Genomic DNA, 25,965 nt, shown 5'->3' on the forward strand with positions numbered 1-25,965 from the left:
GCTTTTGGAACAAAATATGAAATAATTTTAACAGCATTTACCTTAATATTTGAGAGCAGAGTATATCATCAGATGCTATTTTTTCTGAAAAACCTTTTTTTCTTTTGAAAATCAAATTAGATTGTCAGAAATGATCTTTGTATTTCTAAACTATGTACCTTTTAAAGTATATAAAAGAATTAATTATTTAAATTACTTGTTGCTAGGACAAGGATGAGACTGAAACAGTTAAGCAGATTCAGACACCTGAGGTATATGGTGCCGAAGGTCCCAAAAATGTAAGATCTGATGTTTCTGATCAAGAGGAAGATGAAGAAAGTGAAGGATGTCCAGTATCTATTAGTAAGTTTAAAAGTCTGAAGTGTGGTTCTTTATTGGTCACTTATTTAAACAGTTTAGAGGAATATAATGAGAATAGAAGTAAGTGTCAAACTCTTGAATTTGAATTCTAATTTGATCTTGACTAAATTACCTATGTGGTCTTGATTAAATTACCTGGCCTTTTTATGCCACGATTTCTAGTATTTACAGTTTGAAGATTTTATATACTCTATTTTAAGCATCTGGCCCATAAGATTCAATGATGTGAGCCTGATAGCAGGTGCCTGCAGTCCTGGCTACTCAGAGGCTGAAGTCATTGTACATTTGAGTCCAGGAGTTTGCAACCAGTTTCCAAAAAAATCTCCCCCCAAACCAAAAAAGATTAAATGATGAAATTTATTAAAAATTATGTATTAATCAACTTAGATTTATCTAAAGCGGAAACTCAAGCTTTAACTAATTATGGAAGTGGAGAAGATGAGAATGAGGATGAAGAAATAGAAGAATTTGAAGAGAGCCCTGTAGATGTCCAGACTTCACTTCAGGCTAACACTGAAACTAATGAAGAAATTGAACAGGACAGTCAGGTATTTCAGTGTAGACTGGCACACTTTTATTTCAGTTATTGAAAACAAGCACCTGCTGAAAAATGTCAAAATATATAGCTTTTCTCAATCCCATTTTCATGGATATAAGCATCTTTAGTATTCTTATTAGAATCTGAAACACTTGTTTTATATTTAGTAATGTTTAACCTTGTTTTTTTTTTTGGGGGGGGGTGGTACTGGGGATCAAACCTAAGCCTTGTATGTGCATACAAGGCAAACATTCTACCAACTGAGCTATCTCCCCAGCCCAAACTATTTAAAACATTTTAATACTTAATTTTTTGGTAACATCTTAAAAAACAATGAAATGCTTTAGAAGATCTTTATATTTTTCTCCTAGTTATACATGAAATAGTTTGTAACAAAAATGAAATCATTTCCCTTTCTGCCTTCACTTTATTCTGTCCCAAAGGCAACACTTTATATAATTTCTTTTGCTCTCTAATCTCAATATTTCTGAATATGTGTGTCTGTCTATATTTAACCATCTATTTAGACTTGATTAAACTGTTAATATTACTAACTATTGAGCAAGTAAATATTGCTTATTTCTTAGCCTTGTATATTTTTCTCCTGAATTTAAGAAGTTCCTCACTTTTTATTAATTTTCTTGTAACATTTAAAGTTTTCTGCTATACTCCCCAGTAGCAAAATTTTCTGTATAAACTAAATTTGTCTTTTTTTTTTTTTTTTTTTTGCTTCCTTTTTTCTTCTGGAGCATTTCGCCTTTTGCTACATTCTAAATTTGGCTCTTCTTTCGACCTGCAAAATAGCTACCAATATAGAAATTACATTTATTTATTTATCTTCTTTCTCAGATCTCTGTTTCTAGAATTCAGTCTTTCTTTCTTTTGGCTAACCACCTTATTTGGGGGTAGCATATCTTCAATTTTTTTTTTTTTTTTTTGTAATGGACACAATATCTTTATTTATTTTATTTAAAATATTTTTTTTAGTTGTAGTTAGACACCATATTTATTACACAATATTATTTACTTATTTTTATGTAGTGCTGAGGATCGAACCCAAAGTCTCACACATGCTAGGTGAGCGCTCTACTGCTGAGCCACAACCCCACCCCATTTTTATTTATTTATTTTTATGTGGTGCTGAGGATTGAACCCAGTGCCTCACACACACTAGGCAAGTACTCTACAACCCCAGCCCTGGTGTAGCGTATCTTTTAGTAACTTCGAAAAAAAAGTGTCTTTTTTGTTTTGTTGTTGTTGTTGTTGTTTGTTTGCTTTGTGTGTGTGTGTGTTATGGGAATTGAACTCAGGGGCACTCTACCACTGACCGCCTTCCCAGGAGCTAGAATTACAGGGGCTTACTACCATGCCTGACAAAAGACATGATATTTTTATACATTATATATCTATGCAAGTCTTAATTATTTGGTGTTGAAAATATTTTCCTTAAAATCTTTGAAGGTGCTGCTTCCTTCTCTGGTTTTCTGTGTTGCTATAGAGATAAACCATGGCTTTCTTAGTTCTCATCCTTTATCTCTTTTTTCCCCCTGCCTGTTCTAAAAGATCTTTTTTCCTGAAGTTCTGAAATACTGTAATAGTATACCTTGTTGCAAGTCTCCTTTTATTTATGTCACAAGCATACTTGTGGGTCTTTTGAATTTATATCTTAACTATTGTTCAATTTGGTAGTCGTCGTCGTTGTCTTTTCTTTTTTTCTTTCTTTCTTTTTTTTTTTTTTTAATACCCCACCATTTTTCCTTTTTTCTCCCTCTGGAATTAATATTATCAGATATTGTTAGCCCTAGTGGGCTGATCAACAGCTAGTTTTCTCCTTTTTCCCTTTTATTCCATTGCTTTATTTTTTTGTTGTACTTTCTGGAAGATTTCCTTGGCCTTAACACTGGTATAAAGATACTTTTACTTTCCCACTCATCTTTTGTATTTCTAGACACTTTTTTTTAATTGCTGTTTTTTTGTAGTGGTGTTATTTCATGGAAGCATTATTTTTTTTCTATCCCACCTGGAGGCTTGCTTCAAATAATCTCCTAAACCTTAGGTATTTATATTAAAGAATGTATAGCAGGAAACTGGTTTGTTTCCTTTTGGTTCCTCTGTGGGGCATTTCAGTAGACAGCCAGCCTTCTAATATTAACTCTGAAATGTCAGTATCTCTTGGTCTTTTCTTCAGAATAGTGTGGTTTCTTAAAAAGAAGGGTATATAATCTTGACTTCTGGTATTCTGAAGCTAAATGTGGGAATGAGGCCGAGTGTCCACTGTTAACAGACTTGCATTAAATCCTTTGGTTTTCAGTGTGACATTTTACTGTGTCCTCATTGTGCCTTCTTTACCCCACCTTTTCCCCCAAGGTGTGCAGGCTCACTAGTTCAATTTCTGTAAAATAAAATCTTTTATTTTCTGTTGAGGTTGGGATGGGAACCTAGAAGTCCATATTTTTCTTACACAGTTTTAAAATTACCACCACCACTTCTTTTTCATCACCAGCTCTACCATCATATACCTTCCACCCTAGAATCTGATAACTTCCAATTGTAATTGAACCTCAGTTTTTGTTCCCTTCTCTGGCTGAAAGCAACTGGCTTTGTTCATCTTCCTCTTCTCCTGGTCAGTTCCTCTCCCATTCACTTAATGTCTATGTATATAAGTATCTTTTAGTTTTATTTAAGATAAGTCTGGGGAAAAAAAAGTAATGACATCTATTTTTATTTCAGTTTTCTGAATTGGTGTTTCTATTTTTTAGATGGGGAGTGATATAGTGCTGGTTGAACCCAGGGAGCTTAACCACTGAGTCACATACCTAGCCTCTTTTTGTATATTTTATTAGAGACAGAGTTTTGCTGAGTTGCTAAGTGCCTTGCCAAGTTGCTGGAACTGGCTTTTTTTTTTTTTTAATTTTTTATTGTGGGTTGTTCAAAACATTACAAATTTCTTGACATCATATTCCACACTTTGATTCAAGTGGGTTATGAACTCCCACCTTCACCCCATACACAGATTGCAGAATCACATCAGTTACACATCCATTGATTTACATATTGCCATACTAGTGTCTGTTGTGCTCCGCTGCCTTTCCCATCCTCCCCCCTCCCCCCTCCCCACCTCTCCCCTCCCCTCCCCTCCTCTCTCTCTACCCCCTCCACTGTATAACCCTGAGGGTCTCCTTCCATTACCATGCAATTTCCCTTCTCTCTCCCTTTCCCTCCCACCTCTCATCCCTGTTAAATGTTAATCTTCTTCTCCTGCTCTTCGTCCCTACTCTGATCTTAGTTACTCTCCTTATATCAAAGAAGACATTTGGCATTTGTTTTTTAGGGATTGGCTAGCTTCACTTAGCATAATCTGCTCTAATGCCATCCATTTCCCTGTAAATTCTATGATTTTGTCATTTTTTAATGCAGAGTAATACTCCATTGTGTATAAATGCCACATTTTTTTTATCCATTCGTCTATTGAAGGGCATCTAGGTTGGTTCCACAGTCTTGCTATTGTGAACTGTGCTGCTATGAACATCGATGTAGCAGTGTCCCTGTAGCATGCTCTTTTTAGGTCTTTAGGGAATAGACCAAGAAGGGGAATAGCTGGGTCAAATGGTGGCTCCATTCCCAGCTTTCCAAGAAATCTCCATACTGCTTTCCAAATTGGCTGCACCAATCTGCAGTCCCACCAGCAATGTACAAGTGTACCCTTTTCCCCACATCCTCGCCAGCACTTGTTGTTGTTTGACTTCATAATGGCTGCCAATCTTACTGGAGTGAGATGGTATCTTAGGGTGGTTTTGATTTGCATTTCTCTGACAGCTAGAGATGTTGAGCATTTTTTCATGTACTTGTTGATTGACTGTATGTCCTCCTCTGAGAAGTGTCTGTTCAGGTCCTTGGCCCATTTGTTGATTGGGTTGTTTGTTCTCTTATTGTCTAATTTTTGGAGTTCTTTGTATACTCTGGATATTAGGGCTCTATCTGAAGTGTGAGGAGTAAAGATTTGTTCCCAGGGTGTAGGCTCCCTATTTACCTCTCTTATTGTTTCTTTTGCTGAGAAAAAACTTTTTAGTTTGAGTAAGTCCCATTTGTTGATTCTAGTTATTAACTTTTGTGCTATGGGTGTCCTATTGAGGAATTTGGAGCCCGACCCCACCGACTGTAGATCGTAGCCAACTTTTTCTTCTATCAGACGGCGTGTCTCTGATTTGATATCAAGCTCCTTGATCCATTTTGAATTCACTTTTGTGCATGGCGAGAGAAAGGGATTCAGTTTCATTTTGTTGCATATGGATTTCCAGTTTTCCCAGCACCATTTGTTGAAGATGCTATCCTTCCTCCATTGCATGCTTTTAGCCCCTTTATCAAATATAAGATAGTTGTAGTTTTGTGGATTGGTTTCTGTGTCCTCTATTCTGTACCATTGGTCCACCCGCCTGTTTTGGTACCAGTACCATGCTGTTTTTGTTACTATTGCTCTGTAGTATAGTTTGAAGTCTGGTATCGCTATACCGCCTGATTCACACTTCCTGCTTAGCATTGTTTTTGCTATTCTGGGTCTTTTATTTTTCCATATGAATTTCATGATTGCTTTCTCTATTTCTACAAGAAATGCCGTTGGGATTTTGATTGGCATTGCATTAAACCTATAGAGAACTTTTGGTAATATCGCCATTTTGATGATGTTAGTTCTGCCTATCCATGAACAGGGTATATTTTTCCATCTTCTAAGATCTGGAACTGGCTTTGAACTCGTGATCCTCCTGCTTCAGCCTCCTGAGCTGCTTGGATTACAGGCGTGCTCCACTGCGCCTGGCTTCTGAGTTGTTGTTTGAGGGATTTATTTATTTATTTATCTATCTATCTATTTATTTATTTATTGGGGTATTGCTAGGGATTGAACCACCCAGGGCACTAATATTTATCACTGAGCTACATCCTTACATTATTTTCAGATAGAGTCTTTTGCTAAGGCTGACCTGGAACTTCGTCTCAGCCTTATGGGTTGTTGGGATTATACGTGTGCACCACAGCACCCAACTTTTTTTGAGTTTGTCTAAGGAAAGTAAACTTTTTTACTTAGCCATCTTGTCATTGCATCCAAAGCTTACTCAAAACATTTTTAGGAACTCTTTTTAATTTCCTTGTTTGACAAAACCCACACACATAGTAGTAACTATCTCCTTTACAGTGACCACATATTTTAAAGCCCTGTTATTAAAATATCTTTTTCTGTCTAGGTTCAACAACATGACCTTGAAGAAACAGCTGAAAGCACAAATGTTTCATCAGAACAAGAACCCACTAGTAAAGGTAAGAAATTTAAATAATTGTTCAATTTAAAGTTCATCTAAAGTGCCTTTTATTGGTTTAAAACTAAAACAAATATAAATTTTTAGCTAATGTAGGTTTAAAGGCACTTGGGACTTGATGTGTATCTTTTTTTCCCCCAGTAAATCTTTTGTAGAAAAACATAAGAGAGCTTTGTTTCTGCAAAAGCAATTACAAATATTTGACAGATATTTACCCACAACAAAAAATTCTGCCAGGAACATCTGTAGATAAAATGAGACTTTTTTTTTTTAAACCCATACTTTGGAATGTTAGCTTTTTGTTACTGTGGTCAAAATATCTGACAAGAACAACTTAGAGAAAAGTTTATTTTGGGCTCATGGTGTCAGAGGTTTAGTCCATGGTTGGCGAACTGTATTGCTCAGGGTCCACAATAAGGCACACAGCATGGCAGAAGGGTGTGGTGGAGGAATGTGCTTGGCTCATGGCACCTGGGAAGCAGGGAGAGATCAAGGATTCAGAGACAAGATATACTAAGTCTAGGACTGGGGTTATGGCTCAGTGGTAGAGCACTTGCCTAGTATGTGTGAGGCACTGGGTTTGATTCTCAGCACCACATATAAATAAATAAAGCCCATTCATTGACAACTAAAAAAATATTATTAAAAAAAAAAAAAGATATACAGTCTAATGCCATACCCCAAGTGACCTACTTCCTCCAGCCATGCCCCACCTGCCTACAGTTACCACCCAGTAGTCTATTTAAATTATTAACCCATCAAATAGATTAATCTACTGGTGGGATTACAGCTCAAATAATCTAATAGTTTCACTGTTGAATATTCCTGTTGCCCAACACATGAGCTTTTTGCAGGACACCTTTTATAAAACCATACAAATGAGCCTTAACTCTGGAAAATTCTAATTCACTAGAAATCAGGTAACCAGGAATCTAATTTATTTAATGTTTCCAGATTAGATCTTATGGACTGAATTTGTAAACCACAGCTAAGAAGAGATTTTAATTGCCCTTTTTGGGGGATTATAATGCCTATTGTATTTATTTGGTATTTTATTTATTGTATTTATTTACTATTGTAAATTTAACAGCTGTTGGTATTGCACTGATGTAAAATTAAGACTTTGTTTTGATGCAGATGACCAAGATAGCTCTCCTGTGAAACCTTGTTACCTCAATATCTTGGAAAATGAACAACCTTTAAATAGTGCTGCCCATAAGGACTCGCTTACCACTATTGATTCATCTAAACAACCTAACCCTTTGCCATTACCTTTAACTGAAATTGAAACCTTAGTGCCTAGAGTCAAAGAAGTTAAATCTGCTCAGGAAACTCCTGAAAGCTCTCTCGCTGGAAGTCCTGATACTGAATCTCCAGTGTTAGTGAATGACTATGTATGTATCATTTACATTTCCAGTTATTTTTTATTTTAATTTTTGTGCATTTTTTTATATTCAGGTTAACATTTTAAGTGTATAAACCAAGCTCCACTTTAGGTTTAGGTTTAGGTCTCTTGAGAGCATTTTTATTTCATATTCACACTTATTTTGAACTTTAGCCAAAGAGTGATAATGAATTAAGATGACCATCCCAAAACCTTAAGGCTATTCTTTTTATAGTTTTGAAAAACAAAAGACATGATTATAGGTGGCAACTTTGGAAGAGTTCATTTTCAGTTCAGATCTGAAGTAATAATGATACATGAGTCATCATTAATCATTAATCTCTCATACTATCCTTTTTTGGGGGTGGGATACTGGAGATCAAAACCAGAGGCATTTTACCAGTGAGCTATATTCCAGCTCTTTCTCTCTCTCTCTCCTTTTTTTTTTTATTTTTTATTTTTTAGACAGGGTCTGGCTTGGAACTTGTGGATCTCCTGCCTCAGCCTCCCGAATCGAGATTACCGGCATGCACCACCATGCCCAGCAATACACTACTCATTTTTAACTTCTCAGCTACTTAAGAAATTTTATACGTCTTTGCTAAACCTAAAAGTTTACATTTGGTATGTGAAATAAAAAAATTTCACAGAAATAGAGTCCTTTTTCTATATAGTGAATGGCATAAAAATATACTAGGAAATCTGTACTTATGATAGTAAGTAGTAAGTTTAATTTTACTCTAGACAGTTGTTTCAGTTAAGTTTACAGTAGCAAGTTATGTTTTGGATCTTGGGTGTATATGTTTTATATACTTTACTCTCTCCTTAGCAAAATTGAAAAGATTTATAACAGTATTTGAACCTCAATAAGTACTTCTAGATATAAGAAAGGTACTTCATTTTTTAAAAATTAAAATTGATTTACTTTTTAAAGATAAATTCCTGAGAAAGGGTGCTTATAATGTTTTAAAAACATTAGAAGAAAGTTTTGTTTACCTCACCAACAGTAAATGTATGCATATAAAACATGGTGGTGCATGCCGGTAATCCCAGCAGCTCAGGAGGCTGAGGCAGGAGGATCACAAGTTCAAAGCCAGCCTCAACAATTTAGCATTTAGCAACTCAGTGAGACCCTGTCTCTAAATAAAATTTAAAAAAGGATTGGGGATGTGACTCAGTGGTTAAGCGCCCCTGGGTTCAATCCCCTATACAAAAAACTGAAAATTAGATGAATTACCTAGTTGAAATTAATTTGAAGTGAGATTTTAGAGACTTATGAAAATTTTTGTGCAAGAAAGTAAATGGTTAAATTCATGGTCTATAAAGAATAACCTAATGACTATAAAATAAATTGTAAAGGGTCAGGAGTGGTGAAGCATGCCTGTAATCCCAGTGATTTAGGAGGCTGAGGTGGGAGGATCACAAGTTCAAGGCCAAATAGCAAGGGTTAGAGATGTAGTAATTTGTACCTCTGGTTTCAATCTCTGGTACCAAAAGAAAAAAAAGAAGGAAGGTATATTAGATTGCTCTGCTATCATATAAGTATAAAATGAATCTGAAAAAGAGTCGGTGGGTAGACTTGCAGGAAAAGGAAAAGCATATGGTTTCTATTTAGTTACTAGTTCATAGAAAATTATGCTATTTAAAATTAGAAGGGAAAGGCAAAAACAGTTTGAGATGATCACAAAGGTAAATTATTAAATTCATACTTTCATCAAACCTTGATGGAGTCAGTGTATTGAAAACTTTGTAAGTATTTACTAATATTCTGCTTGATATAGTACTGATGCATTCGGTAGACATATTAAGAAACAAGTCATTTTTCTAATTAGTTTAGCCCGCTCTATAATTACTAATACATCTTTCTTCAGTCTATGTAAATCAGCTCTTGAACAAACATATCTCAACAGTATGTTCACAGCTACAGATGTGTAAACCTTCTAATGAACTCTAGGTTTCTGATATATTCATATAAGTATGGATACAGGAGAAAATCATAGAATTCCTGATATGTATTTACATATAAGAATGCATTTATTTCTTAGGATGGATGACAGATGTAGAGTAAGAGATAAAATGCTTTCGTTTTCAAGATAAATATAATTTATCTTACAGGAAGCAGAATCTGGTAACATAAGTCAAAAGTCTGATGAAGAAGATTTTGTGAAAGTTGAGGATTTACCACTTAAACTGACAATATATTCAGAGGTATTTTCTTGTCTTTAATCAAATTTGTCTTTATATAATACAGATATTGTTGAGATGAAAAATTTTATTTTTAATCTTCATTCTAAAGGCAGATCTAAGGAAGAAAATGGTAGAAGAAGAACAGAAGAATCATTTATCTGGTGAAATATGTGAAATGCAGACTGAAGAATTAGTTGGAAATTCTCAGACACTAAAAGAACCTGGTAAGATTCATCAATTTTATTTATTTGTTTGTTTGTTTGGTGCTAGAGATCAAACCCCAGGGCTTTGTGCATGTGAGGAAACCAACTGAGCTATATATCCACTCATCAGTTTTAATTTTATATTGAAAATTTTTTGATCATGATACTACCATTTGAATTTTTTATTTTTTTAGTGTGGTACTAGCTTCTGGGAGATTTAAGTCTAATGTTAAAGGGGAGGTATTCTGTAAACTTTAGTTTAGCTACTTAATTTATAAAACAGTATTCTCCTTTAATTATCAGATCATTTTTTCATCTTTCAAATTTTCAGTTTTAGCAAATTTATGCAAGTACATGGTTCAAAGAAAGGTGTAAAAAGTTAATGATAAATAGCAAACACCCACTTCTTTTCATTATTGGTTTTCTTCCCTATAATAAATGTGTATTTAGACATTTTCCCTCCCCCTCAGTGTTTGTAGTTTTTTTTTCTTCTGTTTTTCATCTTTGTTATTTTAAATATATATATGTATGTATATATATATATATTAAATATATTTGCCAGACATGGAGACACAACACTTGTAATTCCAGAAACTTTAGCAGCTGAGGCAGAAAAATTGCAGGTTCAAGGCTAGCCTAAGCAATCTCATAAGACCCTATCTCAAAATTTAAAAAAAAAAAAAAAAGAAAAAGAAAGGACTGGGAATGTATCTTAGTTTAAAGTGCTTATGGGTTTGGTACCAAAATAAATAAGCCAACAACTTTCCTTGTTTTATCAACTTGGGTGATTTTCATTCTTTTCTCTTTACTTTTTTGATTAAGTGTTCTTACATTGTTAAGGTTATTAAAATAAATACACATTTTGTTTTTGTAACTCTAATAAATTTTATATACTTTAACTGAAGTTGATTTTATATAACTCATTGCAGAGGCAAGTGATGGTCCCAGATTTACACTTTTGTTATTCTCCATCAATTCATCAATTGGTTCAAATCACATGATTTAAAAAAAAAAAAAAAAAAAAAAAACCTGCAAATGGGGAAGAGAAGGGAGACCATTCAGATATGAAATCTTCAGTTAACGTCCCAGTTTTTGGCTGAGTTTTCTCTGCCTGTTTTAGTACATGGCAACTATCCCAGCTGCACAGTATGGGAACAATTGGACAGTACCCCATCCGCTTTGGACATTCTGATAATTTGTTGGTGTGTCCTAGTCTCTGATTTCTTTTTGGCGGGGGAGGTGGGGGGGGCGATGCGTGCCGGGAATTGAAATCGGGAGCACTTGACCATTGAGCCACATCCTGTTTTGTATTTTATTTAGAGACAGGGTCTTACTGAGTTACTTAACTTAGCATCTCACTTTTGCTGAGGCTGGCTTAGAATTCTTGATCCTCCTGCCTCAGCCTCCCAAACCACTGGGATTACAGGCAAGCACCACTGTACCCAGCTTCTGATTTCTTACTATCAGCTTTGTTGTTGTTGTTGTTGGCCTAAATTTAATTCTTTTTATATAGTTATTTTCTTTTCTTCTGTTAGTTTATCTGCTCAGTATGCCATCATAAAATAGAAATCCTCGCCTGTTCTTTTTTACTGTGTGTGTTATCAGGGAACTGGAGCTAAATTAGGATTCCCTTTATAATATTTTATTCTAAAAGCTGTAATGGAAGAAAACTATTAAAAATAAACTTTAGTAACTAATGTGTTAATTCACTAAATAATTTATAAGGCATTAATTATTGTTCTGTTTTTCAGAAATAGTGGGAGCCCAGAGTGTATGAGATGTCTTCAGAGACTCATCTAACTCTGTTTATAAAGTCATCGCATATATGAAAATGACCCTAAATAAACATTGTTATGATCTGTATAAAATGTAAATTAGTTTGACACTGCATTTTTGGTAGGTGTGCTAATTTCTGCCCATGGCAGTTTAAAACATCAGAAACTGAATTTTGGACAGATTTAAGCCTTGGTATATACTGTGGCTGTTCTTTGTTTTTTGTTTTTTCTCTTTTATGGTCTTGATTTTCTTCTCATTGTGATGTTTGGTAACGTTAAATTTAAAATGTAGTTTTAAATAAAGTTTGAACTTATCTGTAAAATATTTTTTGGAAATTATGTTGAATTCTCTACAGCAAATTGCTGTTCTAGGTAATAGGAGGCAATTGAGAGAGAGCAATGGCTCAGAATTAGAGAAATATATTATTTATAAAGCCCAGCCATTGGGCCAGTCTTCCACATACGCCAGTGTTTCTGCTATTGGATATAGTTAATATTCTTTAAATACCTGCAGGTCCTATTCCTCTATATAAACAAAGCAGGACTAGGGCAGCAGGTCAGTCATAATATGGTTCCCTATCATTCACAGATCCTAGGTTTGATCCCCAGCAACACACACACACACACACACACACACACACGAAGAAAAGGAAGGAAGAATAGGACAGATTATAAATGTATCCAGGATATCTGTGAAATTATCATAGAATATATGTTAGTAATCTATTCAAATTGCATAAGTTTAGAATATATGTGCTTACTACCTAGAACTTAAATACTTATCTATTAGATGAATATTTTCCAGAATTGCAACTCCTATCTATATTGCCTCAATCTGGATTTTAAAGTTAGTATTTCTGCACAGTCAGTAATCTTCTGGTTAATTTTAAATGAAAAACCAAATATTTTCAAGTAGGGATAAATAAAACTAAATTTATGTAATACAACATTAAGATTCTTGTCTTTTGAGATAATAATTTAAGACAAAAATCTAGTGGTTGATTCTGTGTGTAGTAAGAAACAGGTTCACAGGTGAAGTATTAAGAAAATCTATGTGACTTCTTTATCACTAAGTAAGCCAAGTTTTAAATGGTGATTTATTGTTTTATCCCATACTTGCCATAGACACAGAGATGTCAAAAGATCCAGTTAATCTTATAGATTCTTCCTTGAGTAAAATATGAAGAATATGAGGAATTAATTCTTTGTTCCAAGTAGTCTTTAAATCATTACCAGTGGTCTAAAATACTTCATAATAAAAGAATTAGCTTGGTATTCCTTTAAAATTCTTACTTGCTTGATATCTTAGTATCAAATTAATCTGTAACATCTAACAAAGGAACACTAATTGAGAATTTCCCTATAAGGAAATTTACTCTGTTTATGTTTAATTTGAATTGTGTAAGACATATCTCCAATTTTATAAGACCTATATGGAAAACTATCAGTTCAGAGTCAGGATTCTTATCCAGTTGTACTGACTTAAGGGCAATTGGAACAATAAATTACTTTATATGTATATTCAGATTCTGTATTTTCTTGACTCTAATCAGGAAAGGAGAAAAACTTCATTTTGGTTCTCAAGCCAAGCCTTACATATTGCAGCTGTCTTTCTATGTCTGCATGCATATTAAGGACAGAGAGAGCAGAAGAACTTTCTGCTATCACCGTGGTACCTGTGAACCTTATCAAACTATCTTTTGTTATAGCTCATAATCAATCGGGTGTTTTTTTTTTCTATTTTAGTAGGTGTTTTAGTTTTTAAATACCCAGGCTTGAGAGCAGATAAGTTGTTTATTGATTTCCCTAGCATACTGTTGGTAAAGGTTTAGGCATTTATTATTCCTCTTTGTCTGAAAATTTAAATTAAAACTTTGGTTGGAGATAGAGGGGGGAAATGTCAAATGAGTGTGAGAGAACCCTGTGCAGGTTGAAATAATGCCTAAAATGATGAGCTAGCCAGTCTGTGGAGATACTCTTCGTATTTTGTAACATTCACTTTGGGTAAATGCTTTTTCACTGTTAATAAATGTAAATCCTACATACAACCCTGAATTGCATTTTTATTTAAATTGACACACTCATGTATGCTTTAGAGTTTATTGCAGAACCGGCTTATTTGACAGTGTTTAATGTAGAAAAAGAAACAAAAATCAGGACATAAAAAATGACACACTGACTAGCCAGAAAGATTTATTCAGCTTGAGACCACTGATTTCACAATGAGCATATGCTTTATTTCTTAGTTAACATTTATTTTACATACTATTTTAAGAATGTAAATGTCGGATATGATATATAAATAATTCAGTGTGGCCAAAGGAGGAAATGAGTATGAGATATAGAAGGAAGCTTTTTATGCTCATAGGTCCCAGTGAAGGTGTTGGCACATGCCAGTCAGGAGGCAGAAGACAGGAGCCAAGGGAAAACCTAGCTTAATTACCTTTCTGGGGAGAAACATAGCAAGGAAGAGAACCCAAGAAAGAAATAATTGGTTCATCTGGACTTGGTGAATAACAGTTTAGAACTGGCTAATTCCATAATTCTCTTGGAGTTATTGCATATTGCAGCTATCTTTCTCAGAATGCATATTAAAGATGAGGCAATGTGTGAACTATATTTCCCTTCTGTGTAGAATTTAGAGTTCAGACTATAGGAATATACTCATTTTCTGGTACCTTGATCAGGGATCGTATTAAACAGGGAAAATACTGGCTTGTGTGTGGGAGTTCCATAAGATGGTTGAGGCTGGGCTGGGGATATATCTAAGTTGGTAGTGTACTTGCCTCACATGCACAAGGCCCTGGGTTCAATCCCCAGCACCACCAAAAAACTAAAATAAAGGTGGTTGAAGCTATAGACCATCAGAGTGCTTGGTTTGCATATCAAAGATGTGCTCCTGGCCTAGAGGAGAGCTTGACCCTTTGGGCCTGGTCTCTCTCTGATCAGCAAGCTTTTAAAGTTGTCAAAACAATAAAATTGGGAAATAGCACAATCAATACATAACACTTTGTGAACTTTCTCATATTTACTCAAAAATTGACTTATTTCTTGTCCAGCTTACTTTACTATATAAACACTTCATCTGTCAAGAAGATAGGGAGTCTGGATTTCACTATATATTTCACAAATAAGATTGCACAGTCAGCTTGACTGGAACAGCAAGCATTTCCTGTTGTGGTTCTTATGCAACTCTGATTGTTACTCTAACATTCCCTGTCTTTACATGTCTGGTTTCCACCTCAGACTCATTTCATGTTTAGGTTTATTTTTCATTTCAAGTAATCTTTTTTTTTGGGGGGGGGGGTGCTTTATATGGTATTAATATAAGGATAATTTTATTTCCCTCTTACATAAAAGTTCAGATAGCACCATTTGTTGAAAAAAAACCCTGTCTTTTCCCTATTATCATTTTTGTGGAAATTGATTATATATGTGACTATCTGGAGTCTTTATGTTCCATTGAATTATATATCTAAAATCATTATCTTGACTACTATAGCTTTGTAGTAAAAATCTGGAAATTAAGTCGTCTAAGTATTTGTTCTCAAAAATATTTGGCTATTCTATGTCCTTTGCAATTTTGAATTTCCAATTTTAGGACCAGCTTGCTAATTTTTACAAACCAGAAACCTGCTGGGATTTTTATTGGAATTGCATTGAATATTTAGATCAGTTTGAAGGAAATGGAATTGTAAACAGTATTGAGTTTTCCAGTTCGTGAACATTGTAGGTGTTCATTTAGGTCTTCTTTTGAGTCTATAGAAATTTAGTTGGACAGTATTTTTTCTCTTAGCAATGGATAATGTCCATTCATTATTTTTTGGCCTGCATATATTTTTTTCATGGAAACTAGATACTCTTTACTAGTTAATTGAAATAAAAAATTGAAGATCCTGCATTTTTTAAAAGCCCTTTACATAAAGTAGAACTTATAATTGAGTGATCAGTATCAATTGGACACACTATGGATGCAACACAGATGAGATTTCCTCACACCACTTCCTTGATATTGATTTGATACCCTCCTTCAAAAAAAATCCTATAAAGTGCTTCAAAGCTCCTTTGAAATTGCAATAGTGCAGTAAAACCACAAGTGTATGTTATTTCAAATATAGAGTAAAAAGCCAATAGGCATTTTTTGTGTGCAATTTATTTAAAACAAATCATAAGTTGAAATATCAAATCTGCACAAGGCTGTCCCTTCATAGAAGCCAAGAAACTGTCCACGCATCAGGTCGGAGGCCATCCTGGGTGCTGTAGGCTGTGAAAGTGGGCTTCATCATCAGGGTCTGGCTGATGTGGAAATAAGGACCTTGCCACAGCGCAGACTGCTGGCCATGGGCTGAGGGGTTTTAGGGCTGGATCAGGGCATGACCTGGTTTAAGCCGCTCTCTGGCCCCTTGGCCCTGTGAGGAATGTTGGTGCTACTGCTGCTGCTGCTCCCGCTACTGTCACTGCTCGGACTCGTGTCCTAGGAATCTTGAAAGACAGGGTTTCTACTACTCCTTTTGGTCTGTGGGGGCAGAGGGGAGATGGTTATCTGCTTCATCGCCATTCCTTCTTTTCCTGGGGTAGAGGCGCTAGCTCATGGCAGCTGGTGGAGGGGAGCCAGGCGTTATAGAGGGGGTTGTGTTCTGGCGGCCGCCACGCCCATCCCCTCTTCTGCCCTGCCTTCTGGTGGACGCTGCAAGCTGTGAGAACCCTTCCTACCCTTCCATCCGGCAGTACCCTGGCCTACATTTTTTTTTTTTAAGCGAGAAGTCTGCTGGCATTATTATTCTCTGTGCAATGTATCTGACTGCTTTTAAGCTTGGCTCTTTTAAAAAAAAAAAAAATTTATATGTTGATCGACTTTTATTTATTTATGTGCAGTGCTGGGAATTGAACCCACTGCCTCACACATGCCAAGCAAGCGCTCTACCACTGAGCCACAACCCCAGCCCTAAGCTTGGCTCTTGAGCTATGGGTTTCTAGTTTCTGTCAAATTTGCTTCACACACTCTGGTAATTCTTTATCTCATCCTTTTTCTTTTCTCCCTATATTTACCATCTAAAACTATTACTCACACCTGTGTCCCCTCATTAACAATTAAAATCCATGTCTGACTTGTTCAGCATGGTATCCCCAGCAACCAAACAGGACCTGTTATAGGGTTGGTGCTTGGTATTTGTCAACTTTGTGACATTGCCTGCCTACAACATTCATTCACCACTTGAGTAATAACTGTGGTGACCTAATATTTTTACTTTGACTATTCACAACATTCTAGCATTACTGATTCCAGTGTCAGATACTGATAGGTTAAAACGGGAAAAAATTAGGTAGGTTTTTCCAAATGTTGTAGAAGACAGGTATAATTATGAAATCACCACCACTATTAACATCTAGCTTAAGGAAAACAAAAACAACTTGATGTCAACTCTATAGAGCAATTGGAATTCCTCTCTACCTACTACCTCTAACCTTAGCAACAGCTTTTGACCTGGAAAATAGATTCCTTGCCCTTGGTATTTTCCTATTATTAAGGAGTTTGGTTGAATAGGACAGAGGATAAAGAAGAGCAGTATCAGTGTGTGCCTATGTTCTCTTCTATCTGTAGACAACATAAAATGGGTACTCATTTGATCAATATGATAAATAAAATGCCTGCAATATTATCAAAGTATTAAACCACAAATGTTTGCCTATATTTTTGAACAAACATTTACTTTCAGTGCTATTTCTTACTCGCTGCTTTTCACCATTTCTTTAGGTTTTTTTGGCGGTCGGGAGTGTAGTCAGAAATTTTGCACCAAATTTCCAGTGACATTGTGTCTATTTGCAACAAGGTTTAAGTAGGACATTAGTTATCTGTTAAGCCCTTGGAAAGTTGTCTCTGTCTTTGTCAGTTATGAAGACATTTTTAAGAAAAACACTATTCAATCAGAAAATAAGGCCTGTCCAGGAGAAATTCTACAGAGAAGTTTGGGTAGAGGAAAACATTAATTAAAAGTCTTATCTTTGTATATGGTTACTGAAGGCTTGTAAGATACTAGCTGCCAGTACCTCTGACAGCTGCTTTCCAACAGACTGTTTTAGAACTACATCTGTTACTGGAAAGTATGTCAAGTGATACAGTATCAAGTTTATTTGTAAAAATAAAGGTAGTACAGAAGGATGATGACCGAGAAAACTAAAAACAAAATCACATCATAATTTAGAACAAAAATGGAATGAAAAGTATCAATATTATATCCCTATATGATGTACCCGTCATTGGTTTAAGGACTCCAATTTTAAAAATAGCACTCATTCAGTCAAGTAGGAGAACCAAGAAAAGTGTGGGGCCTGGAAAGCAAGGTTGAAAGTGTTTCAAGGAAAAGGATCAAATGTACTAATTGGATAATTAAGAACTGAGAATTGACTGAGAGTTTAGAATTATTATGGTCACTGATAATCTTGACAAGTGTAATTGTCTCACAGTGGTAGAGTGAAAATATGATCAGAGTAGCCTTAACTGGTTTTAAGAAAGAATGGGAGCCAGGCATTGTGGTACATGCCTGTAATCCCAGAAACTCGGGAGGCTGAGGCAGGAGGATTGCAAGTTCAAACCCAGCCTCAGCAACTCAGCGAGACTCTGTCTCTAATAAGATACTTTAAAAAGGGCTGGGAGGGGCTTGGGCTGTAGCTCAGCAGTAGAGTGCTTGCCTCACACCTGTGAAGCACTGGTTTGATCCTCAGCACTACATAAAAATAAAGATATTGTATACATCTTTAAAAGGGGGGGGTGCTGGGAATGTGGCTCGGTGGTTAAGCTCCCCTGGGTTCAATCCCTGGAATAATAATAATAATAATAATAATAATAATAATAATTGGGGCGTGGTGGTACATGACTGTAATCCCAGCAGCTCTGGAGGCTGAGGCAGGATCGCAAGTTCAAAGCCAGCCTCAACAACTTACACTCCAAGCAAGATAGTGAGAACCCTGTCTCAGAATAAAAAGTAAAAACGACTGGGATGTGGCTCAGTGGTTAAAGTGTCCCTAGGCTTAATCCAGATATCAATCAATCAATCAATCAATCAATAGGAGAGGTATTGGAGATAATTCAAAGTGAATGAAAAAGGATGAGTGCTTTTAGATTGATCATGCTTATAAAGCCTTGTCAAAGCTAGATAAGAGCGATATGAAAAGATAAATGTCCTTTGGTACTGTTTTGTAATTTTTATTATAGAGGTCTTTTACCTCCTCAGATTTATTCATAGGTCATTCATTCATTTGTACTGGGTCAAGTTTATTCATTAGCAAAATGAATTTGCCAGTGTGTTTAGATTTATCCTATTTGGAGATGGGTTAGTATTAGAATCATCTATTAAATGAGATACATTTACACATTGAAAGAGAAAAAACATATGATCATGTCAATTAAAAAAGCTAAAAGAACTAAAAGGGAATTCTTAATTTGAGAAATGATTTCTTTTGAAACTTGCTACCAACATTTGTAATGATGAATAATTAGGTATATCCTTTTTTTTTTTTTTTTTTTGGTACCAGGGATTGAACCCTGGAGCACTCAACCCCTGAGCCACAGCACCAGCCCTTTTTTGTACTTTATTTAGAGACAGGGTCTTACTGAGTTGCTTAGGGCCTCACTAAATCACTGAGGCTGAGTTTGAACTCTCGATCCTCCTGTCTCAGCTTCCCAAGCCACTGGTATTACAGATGTGAACTACCACACCTGGCCACATCCCTTTTGGAATGAAGAGAAAGAAGTTCATGACCATAATCATAATTATAACTTCTAATTCATATTGTACTATAGATTTTACCCAGTATTCTAAGACAAGAATGTAAGGAAAGAAGCCCAAACTACAAATAGAATACCTTGCAATTCACCTGCAACCAAGGAACACTTAATTGAGGCTTTATTAGTAAACCAGTGCTGGCTCTTCTGGGGGAAAACCAATACTTTTCTAGGAACACAAAAATGATTTTAACAGCTTCTATAAATAGAGACAAGAGAATTCTTTCCTGTTTCAAATAGCTATAGACTATCTTCAAACTTTTGGGATCTACCAACTCTAGCAGCCTTTGCCTGAGACAATGATCTAGTTGATTAATTAGTTTAATTTTTTTTTTTTTTTTGTAGTGCTAGCAATTGGAACCAAGGCCAAGCACACTGAGCTACCTCCCAGCCCTTTTCACTTTTTTATTTTGAAGCAGGGTCTCACTTAGTTGCTGAGACTGGCCTCAAACTTGTGATCCTTCTGCCTTAGCCTCCTGAATTGCTGGGATTATAGGAATGTGCCACCTGAAATTTTAATGATATTAATTCTTCTCATCCAAGAATATGTGAGGTCTTTCTGTCTTCCAGCATCTTTTCCAATGTCCTTTTGTACTGTTTTGTAATTTTTATTATAGATGTCTTTTACCTCCTTGGTTAGATTTATTCCTAGTTCATTCCATTCATTCATTTGTACTGGGGAATTAATCCAGGGGTGCTCTGCCACTGAGCTACAGCCCCAACCCTTTTTAAAATTTATATTAATATATTGAGACAGGGTTTAAGTTACTGAGATTGGCCTTGAATTTGTGATTCTCCTGCCTCACGCTCCTGGGTTGATGGAATGACAGTGTGTACTACTGAGCCTAGCTATTTATTTATTTTTGAGGCTAGTATGAATGGAATTGTTTTACTGATTTACTTTTCAGTGAGTATATTAGTATATAGAGAAGTTACTGATTTTTGCTGACTTTGTATCCTACTATTTTGCTGAATTTTATCAGTTCTAGAAGTTTTCTAGTGAAGGTTTTTGGGTCTTCTAATCACAGATTCATATTAAATGTAAATAGTCTCTTCTTCCTTGTTTATATCCCTTTTATTCCCTTCTCTTGCCTAATTTACCTGTCTAAAAATTTCTGTGAAAGTACTGTATTGAATAGGATTGGTGGATGACCTTGTCTTATTCCTGATTTTAGAAGAAATCCTTTCAGTTTTTCTGATATACATGGCTGATCATTTTTTATTGGATGCTAGACATTGTGTAATTGGATACTGGATATTTTTAAAATTCCTATAAATATTCTTTTGTTTTTGTATCTAAATTACTTGGAAACACACTGATCCTTTCAGGTCTTGTTTTTATTTTATATTTTGTTATGCAGGAGCAGAGCAGTGTAGCCTATATCTAATAATTTCCCCATTACCAAGACTAAATTTTTTTTTAGTTCTCTACCTAATGTTCCTATGAAATGTGAAGTTTTCCACTCAGGCTGGCAGAAAGAGGAGCTGTTCCCAAATCCTTATTAGTTAAAAGAAAGATTGCTTCTTCTCATTTTAGGAGTAGTTCCTTCCCCAGGTTTAGGCAATTCTCTTGGATGCACAAACTAATCAGTAATATAGGACTGAACAGAGTCCTCTGAAGATCACATTTCTCTCTCTCTGAAGTTCTCTCCTCTCTAGTACTCTGCCCTGTGATTTTTGCTACTCCAAGCTCCATCTCTTCAACTCAGGGATACGACATGCTTGATGTTCCCTTCTGCTCAAAAGCATGCAAATTCTGCAGGCAGTAATGTGGGTCAATAATCTGCTGACCTTTCCATCTTCCAGACGTCTCATATCCAATGTCTCGAAAATCTTTCATATATTTTGTCTAGTTTTCCTATTATAATTCCTATTATTATTTCTATTATAATGGAATTTTATAATTCTATTATAATAGAAATTAGTTTTCCTATTATCAGGTGGAGGGGTGAACCTGGGTTTTTGCTTGTTCATTTTGCCTGGGAGCATACGTAGTGATGACAGTGATGACATTTTGTTGCCAATATATATTTTGTTGAATTGTGGTAGGGACAGACAAGGCAAGGCACCGAAGATAATAGGAAACAGTTCTATTTGGCTGCAGCCAGGTTCAGAGGGCTGAGCTTTTGCTGTAATCAATCAATCCCCTGAGCCCCGAGTTCAGGTAGTTTCAGGACTTTACATACAGCATGTAAGAGGAGGGGCTCAGAAGTTCACAGTCTGCTGAAGTTCACATAAAAGCAGCTTTTTCTTTCACTGTTTGGGCAGGTTAACCCTCCAGTGTGAAGTGTCATAGTTGCAGGCAACTGATTCCAGCTTAGAGGGACTCTAGTGGCTTGGACCATAGAACAACTGCCACGAGATTTTTCCACTTAATATGGGAGTAACAATCCCTTTTTTTTTCTTTTTGGTGGCAATGGGGATTGAACCCAGGTGCACTCTACCACTGAGTCACTTCCCCAGCCTTTTCTATTTTGAAATGGGGTCTTGCTAAGTTTCCCAGGGTGACCTCAAACTTTGAATCTTTCTACAATACAGGGGTACATTACTGTGCCCTGTTCATAATCCTTTTTTGCTCCCCTTTCCGATTTTCTAGATGTGGAGGGTCCACTTTGTAGTTTCTTCTACTTCAGTTGCCCTGACCCAGGCACCTGTGCATTAGTACTTGTAATGGACCCTTTGTCAAATTAGAGTTGTCAGTCCCATCTCCCCAGGAATGTCTTTGCAGAAGGCTCCAGAGATTCCATGAGAATAAATCTAGCAATGGGTATAGGGCAATTGTACTGTCTTGCTCTTACAAATATATTTATTGATATCATACCTTCATCAGGTTTGATAATATTTATCTTTTCTGAGTATCTAGAGGGGAAGGCACTATCCCCTGTATCTGGGAGCTTACAATGATTCAGAAATTTGGAAGGTACTTCAGGAGTACCCTACAAAGTAAACGTGGACCTAACCACATCTATTCTTTATATCTGCTGTCTAGTCTATACTTTCACAAGTATACACAAAGGACATTCACTGTGCACTAATTGTAGCTGCAAAACTACCCATCAGTGTACTTTAGAATCCTTTAAAGCATTTCAAAAGGGTGATGGAGCAGTGTACTTTAGAATCCTTCAAAGCATTTCAAAAGGGTGTGGTACGTGTCTGTAGTCTCAGCTACTCAGAAGGCTGACACAGAAAGATCACTTGAGCCCATGAGTTCAAAACCAGATTGGGGAACATAGCGAGAACCCAGCTCAAAAAAAAAAAAAAAAAAAAGTGATGAAAATATATAAATAGTGACATGGAAAGAGTTTCCTACTACTATGTGAAAAACAAAAATGAGCACAGAACAGGACATGGATTTCGGACAGGGTTCATCTTTGGAGAGGAGAATCGGGGAGGGTGAAATAAAGGGAGAGGTTTTTATTTTTTTTTTATTTAAACAAAATTTTAGCAAGAGGCTTAAATTAATGTATTGTTTATATACATATATATTTCTTTAAAATTTTTAAGATAACCTAGACCATTGGTTCCTGAGTGATTTCACCTGACAGGTAGCTCAAAAGTATAACTGACCTAACTAGACGGATCAGATGCAGACTTAAAGTCAAGTCAAACAAACAAAATCTCTTATTTTGTAGCACATGGCTCACAACACGACTTTATTAGTGAAATTTAAAAATCAGTATTAAATAATATTTGTAGCTATATCTAAAACAAACTTAAAAAAGAAAACACAACTTGTAAATAAATAAATTTGTCTTAACCTTACTTGGTAAAAACTTGCAATTTCCCATTTTTCACTTGCTTGAGTGCTCTATGTTGATGAGTCTATAAAATATTGTCCACTGTGCTACCTGAGTTTTAAATTCATTTTAATTTGAAGGAGAAAAAAGGTGGTTTTGTAGAAAAACTAATTGTCAAAAATAAAAATATAAAGAATCATTTCAGAAAAACATAAACTTGTATTTTATAATTTATAAGTACCTTGGCAAGTCTGCAAAATTTAAAATGTTACTTTAAAATTTTACTTTACAGTACTTTACACAAAATGATGCACCAAATAACAGTTGCTTTGGTCATGATTCTAATGAACCACTTCAAAATGTTATCAGCTATTCTTTATAGTTTTAATGCTAGGTTTGTCATTGTAAGCAGCCGAGTCAAAAAATAAAAGCAAGGAAGTTACTAAGCATCTGTATTTAGCCCCAGGTAGTCCATCAGTTATATGATTATATTAATAAACAATGAGAATTGCAGTCTCAGGGGACCTGGGGTTGTGGCTCAGTGATAGAGTGCTTGCCTAGCATGTGTGAGGCACTGGGTTCAATTCTCAGCACCACATATAAATAAATAAAATAAAGATCCATCAATATCTAAAACAAAAAAATTTTAAAGAACCACAGTCTCCTTTCCTAAACAACCAATTATGAAAATGAAAAAATAATCCATCATATTAGCTCTTAGCATGCTGACAGCTTAAGGAGATGATACAAAAACATTTTTAGTACCATTCGATTATTTGGGGGCATGGCCGAATTTCCAAATGGAGGAGAATAAGTCAAAATATAAAATTTTGTTTGGCCTATAAGAGTATCATTCAGTTCATATTAATATGATTTAGATTCTCAAGTTCATTTAGTTGAACAGCCAGACATCAAAGGCTATCAATTTGTACATTCCTTTGTCTTTGGCAGCCCTAAAAATTTTGCAGACATCTAAGATTTTTCATTGTGCCTCAGTTTCTTTGCATATTAAATACAGGAAAGCTAAATGGCCGAGTTCATACCAGGACAAGTCTCTTAACTTCATCTCCCCATAAAGGACATCATCATTCATTGGCAATGAGCTTTATAACTTAAAAATTACACTATAAAATTTTAAGTTAATTTTAACTTAGTTTTTGTTTTGTTTTGGTACCTGTGATTGAACTCAGGGGCACTTAAACACTGAGCCACATTCCCAGCCCTATTTTGTATTTTATTTAGAGGCAGGGTCTCACTGAGTTGCTTAGGGCTTCACTAAGTTGCTGAGGCTGGCTTTGAACTCTCGATCCTACTGTCTCAGCCTCCAGAGCTGCTAGTATTATAAGCTGGTATTAAATAGACACCACCTATTTATATAGGCACCACTACACCCAGCCTTAGTTTTAATAAAATTTAAAACTGCCAATTAACATTCAGAAACAAATATAATACTGAAATTGATTTTCTATTTTTAATATGCAATAAACTTAATTCTCCAATGACAGAGCCAGTACAATGAGTGAGGCTTGCAAGTTAATACTTTTTCTCAGTAAGATGAAAAGCCTTATTCCATTCAGCAATATGGTCCATTGTACCTGAGTACACATGTGAAAAACAGAAGTTATTATTGGTGCCAGGTTATCTTTCCTTGGTCATTGCTCTCTGACACAATGAGATTTCACTCACCTTCACACCTGGGGCACGCATGGCCTTGCGGTTGACTCCTATCTCTCATCACTATATTTTGAAATAGTGCTACCGACGCAGTCTCATTATTTCTTCACGTGGGAAGATTTGGAATTATTTAGCCCACTGGACTACTGTACAGCACAACCGGAACTTATCATTGCTTTCCTGGGATTCAAATAGGGTTGACACTCAAATCGGGTACTCCATGTTTTTAAAATCTATGTGTGTGTGTATACATTATATATATGTAAACAAATTTATGTATATTATACATATATAAAAATAACATCATTTTCAGTCAACAGGACATTTTTGGAAGCATCCAAACTAGCTCCTTATGACTGCTCTAGCAATGCATTTGCCTTCTGCCAAGTAGAGCGATATCCGTGTTAAGTACTAGCAATGGAAATTTTGATCAGATTTTCCCATGCAACTGTGCGAATGATAAAACACTACGACAGTTCTGGCACGTCCAACCACACCTGGGTGTTGACTGCTACTGAACTGCCTACAAACTTGAGACGAGGTAGAGTTTGAATCTAGATCCCTAAAGCTAGAAGCAGGCACACATAGAAAAGGACAGTGTGCATCAGACATGCTGAGGTAAACTGGAGGGGACATGGAGCTTGATGAACACCTCATTACATTCCTTTATAATAAATAATTATGAAATTATAAATTATAAACAAAAATAGAGGGAATATACGTATCCCATATCAGATATTTAAGGGTACAGAACTTTTAAAAAATATTTCAATTGGTGCATTATAATAGTGGGATTCATTATGCCACATTCATACATGTACATAATTTGATCAATCTCATTCCCCAGGACCTCCCCTCCCGTCTTACCATCCACCTACCCTACTCTCTTGATCTAAAGGTACAGAAATTTGAACAAAAAAAATTTTTTTTTAGATGGACACAATACCTTTGTTTTATTTATTTAGTTTACATGGTGCTGAGGATCAAACCCAGTGCCTCACACAAGCTAGGCAAT

General features: G+C 35.6%; 2 protein-coding genes and 1 pseudogene across 12 annotated transcripts in view; 1 reads left to right on the forward strand and 2 right to left on the reverse strand.

The window, feature by feature from the left end:
- Pcm1 (pericentriolar material 1) overlaps positions 1 to 13,804 on the forward strand; it is a 96,613-nt gene extending 82,809 nt beyond the window's left edge. For all 10 annotated transcript variants that reach the window (XM_071610438.1, XM_071610441.1, XM_071610439.1 and 7 more), the window contains 7 exons: positions 207 to 342; positions 748 to 908; positions 6,136 to 6,208; positions 7,345 to 7,601; positions 9,707 to 9,799; positions 9,888 to 10,002; positions 11,733 to 13,804. In XM_071610438.1, coding sequence (XP_071466539.1) covers positions 207 to 342; positions 748 to 908; positions 6,136 to 6,208; positions 7,345 to 7,601; positions 9,707 to 9,799; positions 9,888 to 10,002; positions 11,733 to 11,758 — 861 coding nt within the window. In that variant the 3' untranslated portion in view covers positions 11,759 to 13,804. The remainder of the gene's footprint in view (positions 1 to 206; positions 343 to 747; positions 909 to 6,135; positions 6,209 to 7,344; positions 7,602 to 9,706; positions 9,800 to 9,887; positions 10,003 to 11,732) is intronic.
- Asah1 (N-acylsphingosine amidohydrolase 1) overlaps positions 1 to 25,965 on the reverse strand; it is a 70,644-nt gene that overhangs the window by 2,272 nt on the left and 42,407 nt on the right. The window lies entirely within an intron of this gene.
- Positions 15,890 to 24,983, reverse strand: LOC114107287 (protein VCF1 pseudogene; annotated as a pseudogene).

This window comes from Marmota flaviventris, chromosome 3 (assembly GCF_047511675.1).
Source record: "Marmota flaviventris isolate mMarFla1 chromosome 3, mMarFla1.hap1, whole genome shotgun sequence".
Taxonomy (NCBI): Eukaryota; Metazoa; Chordata; class Mammalia; order Rodentia; family Sciuridae; genus Marmota; species Marmota flaviventris.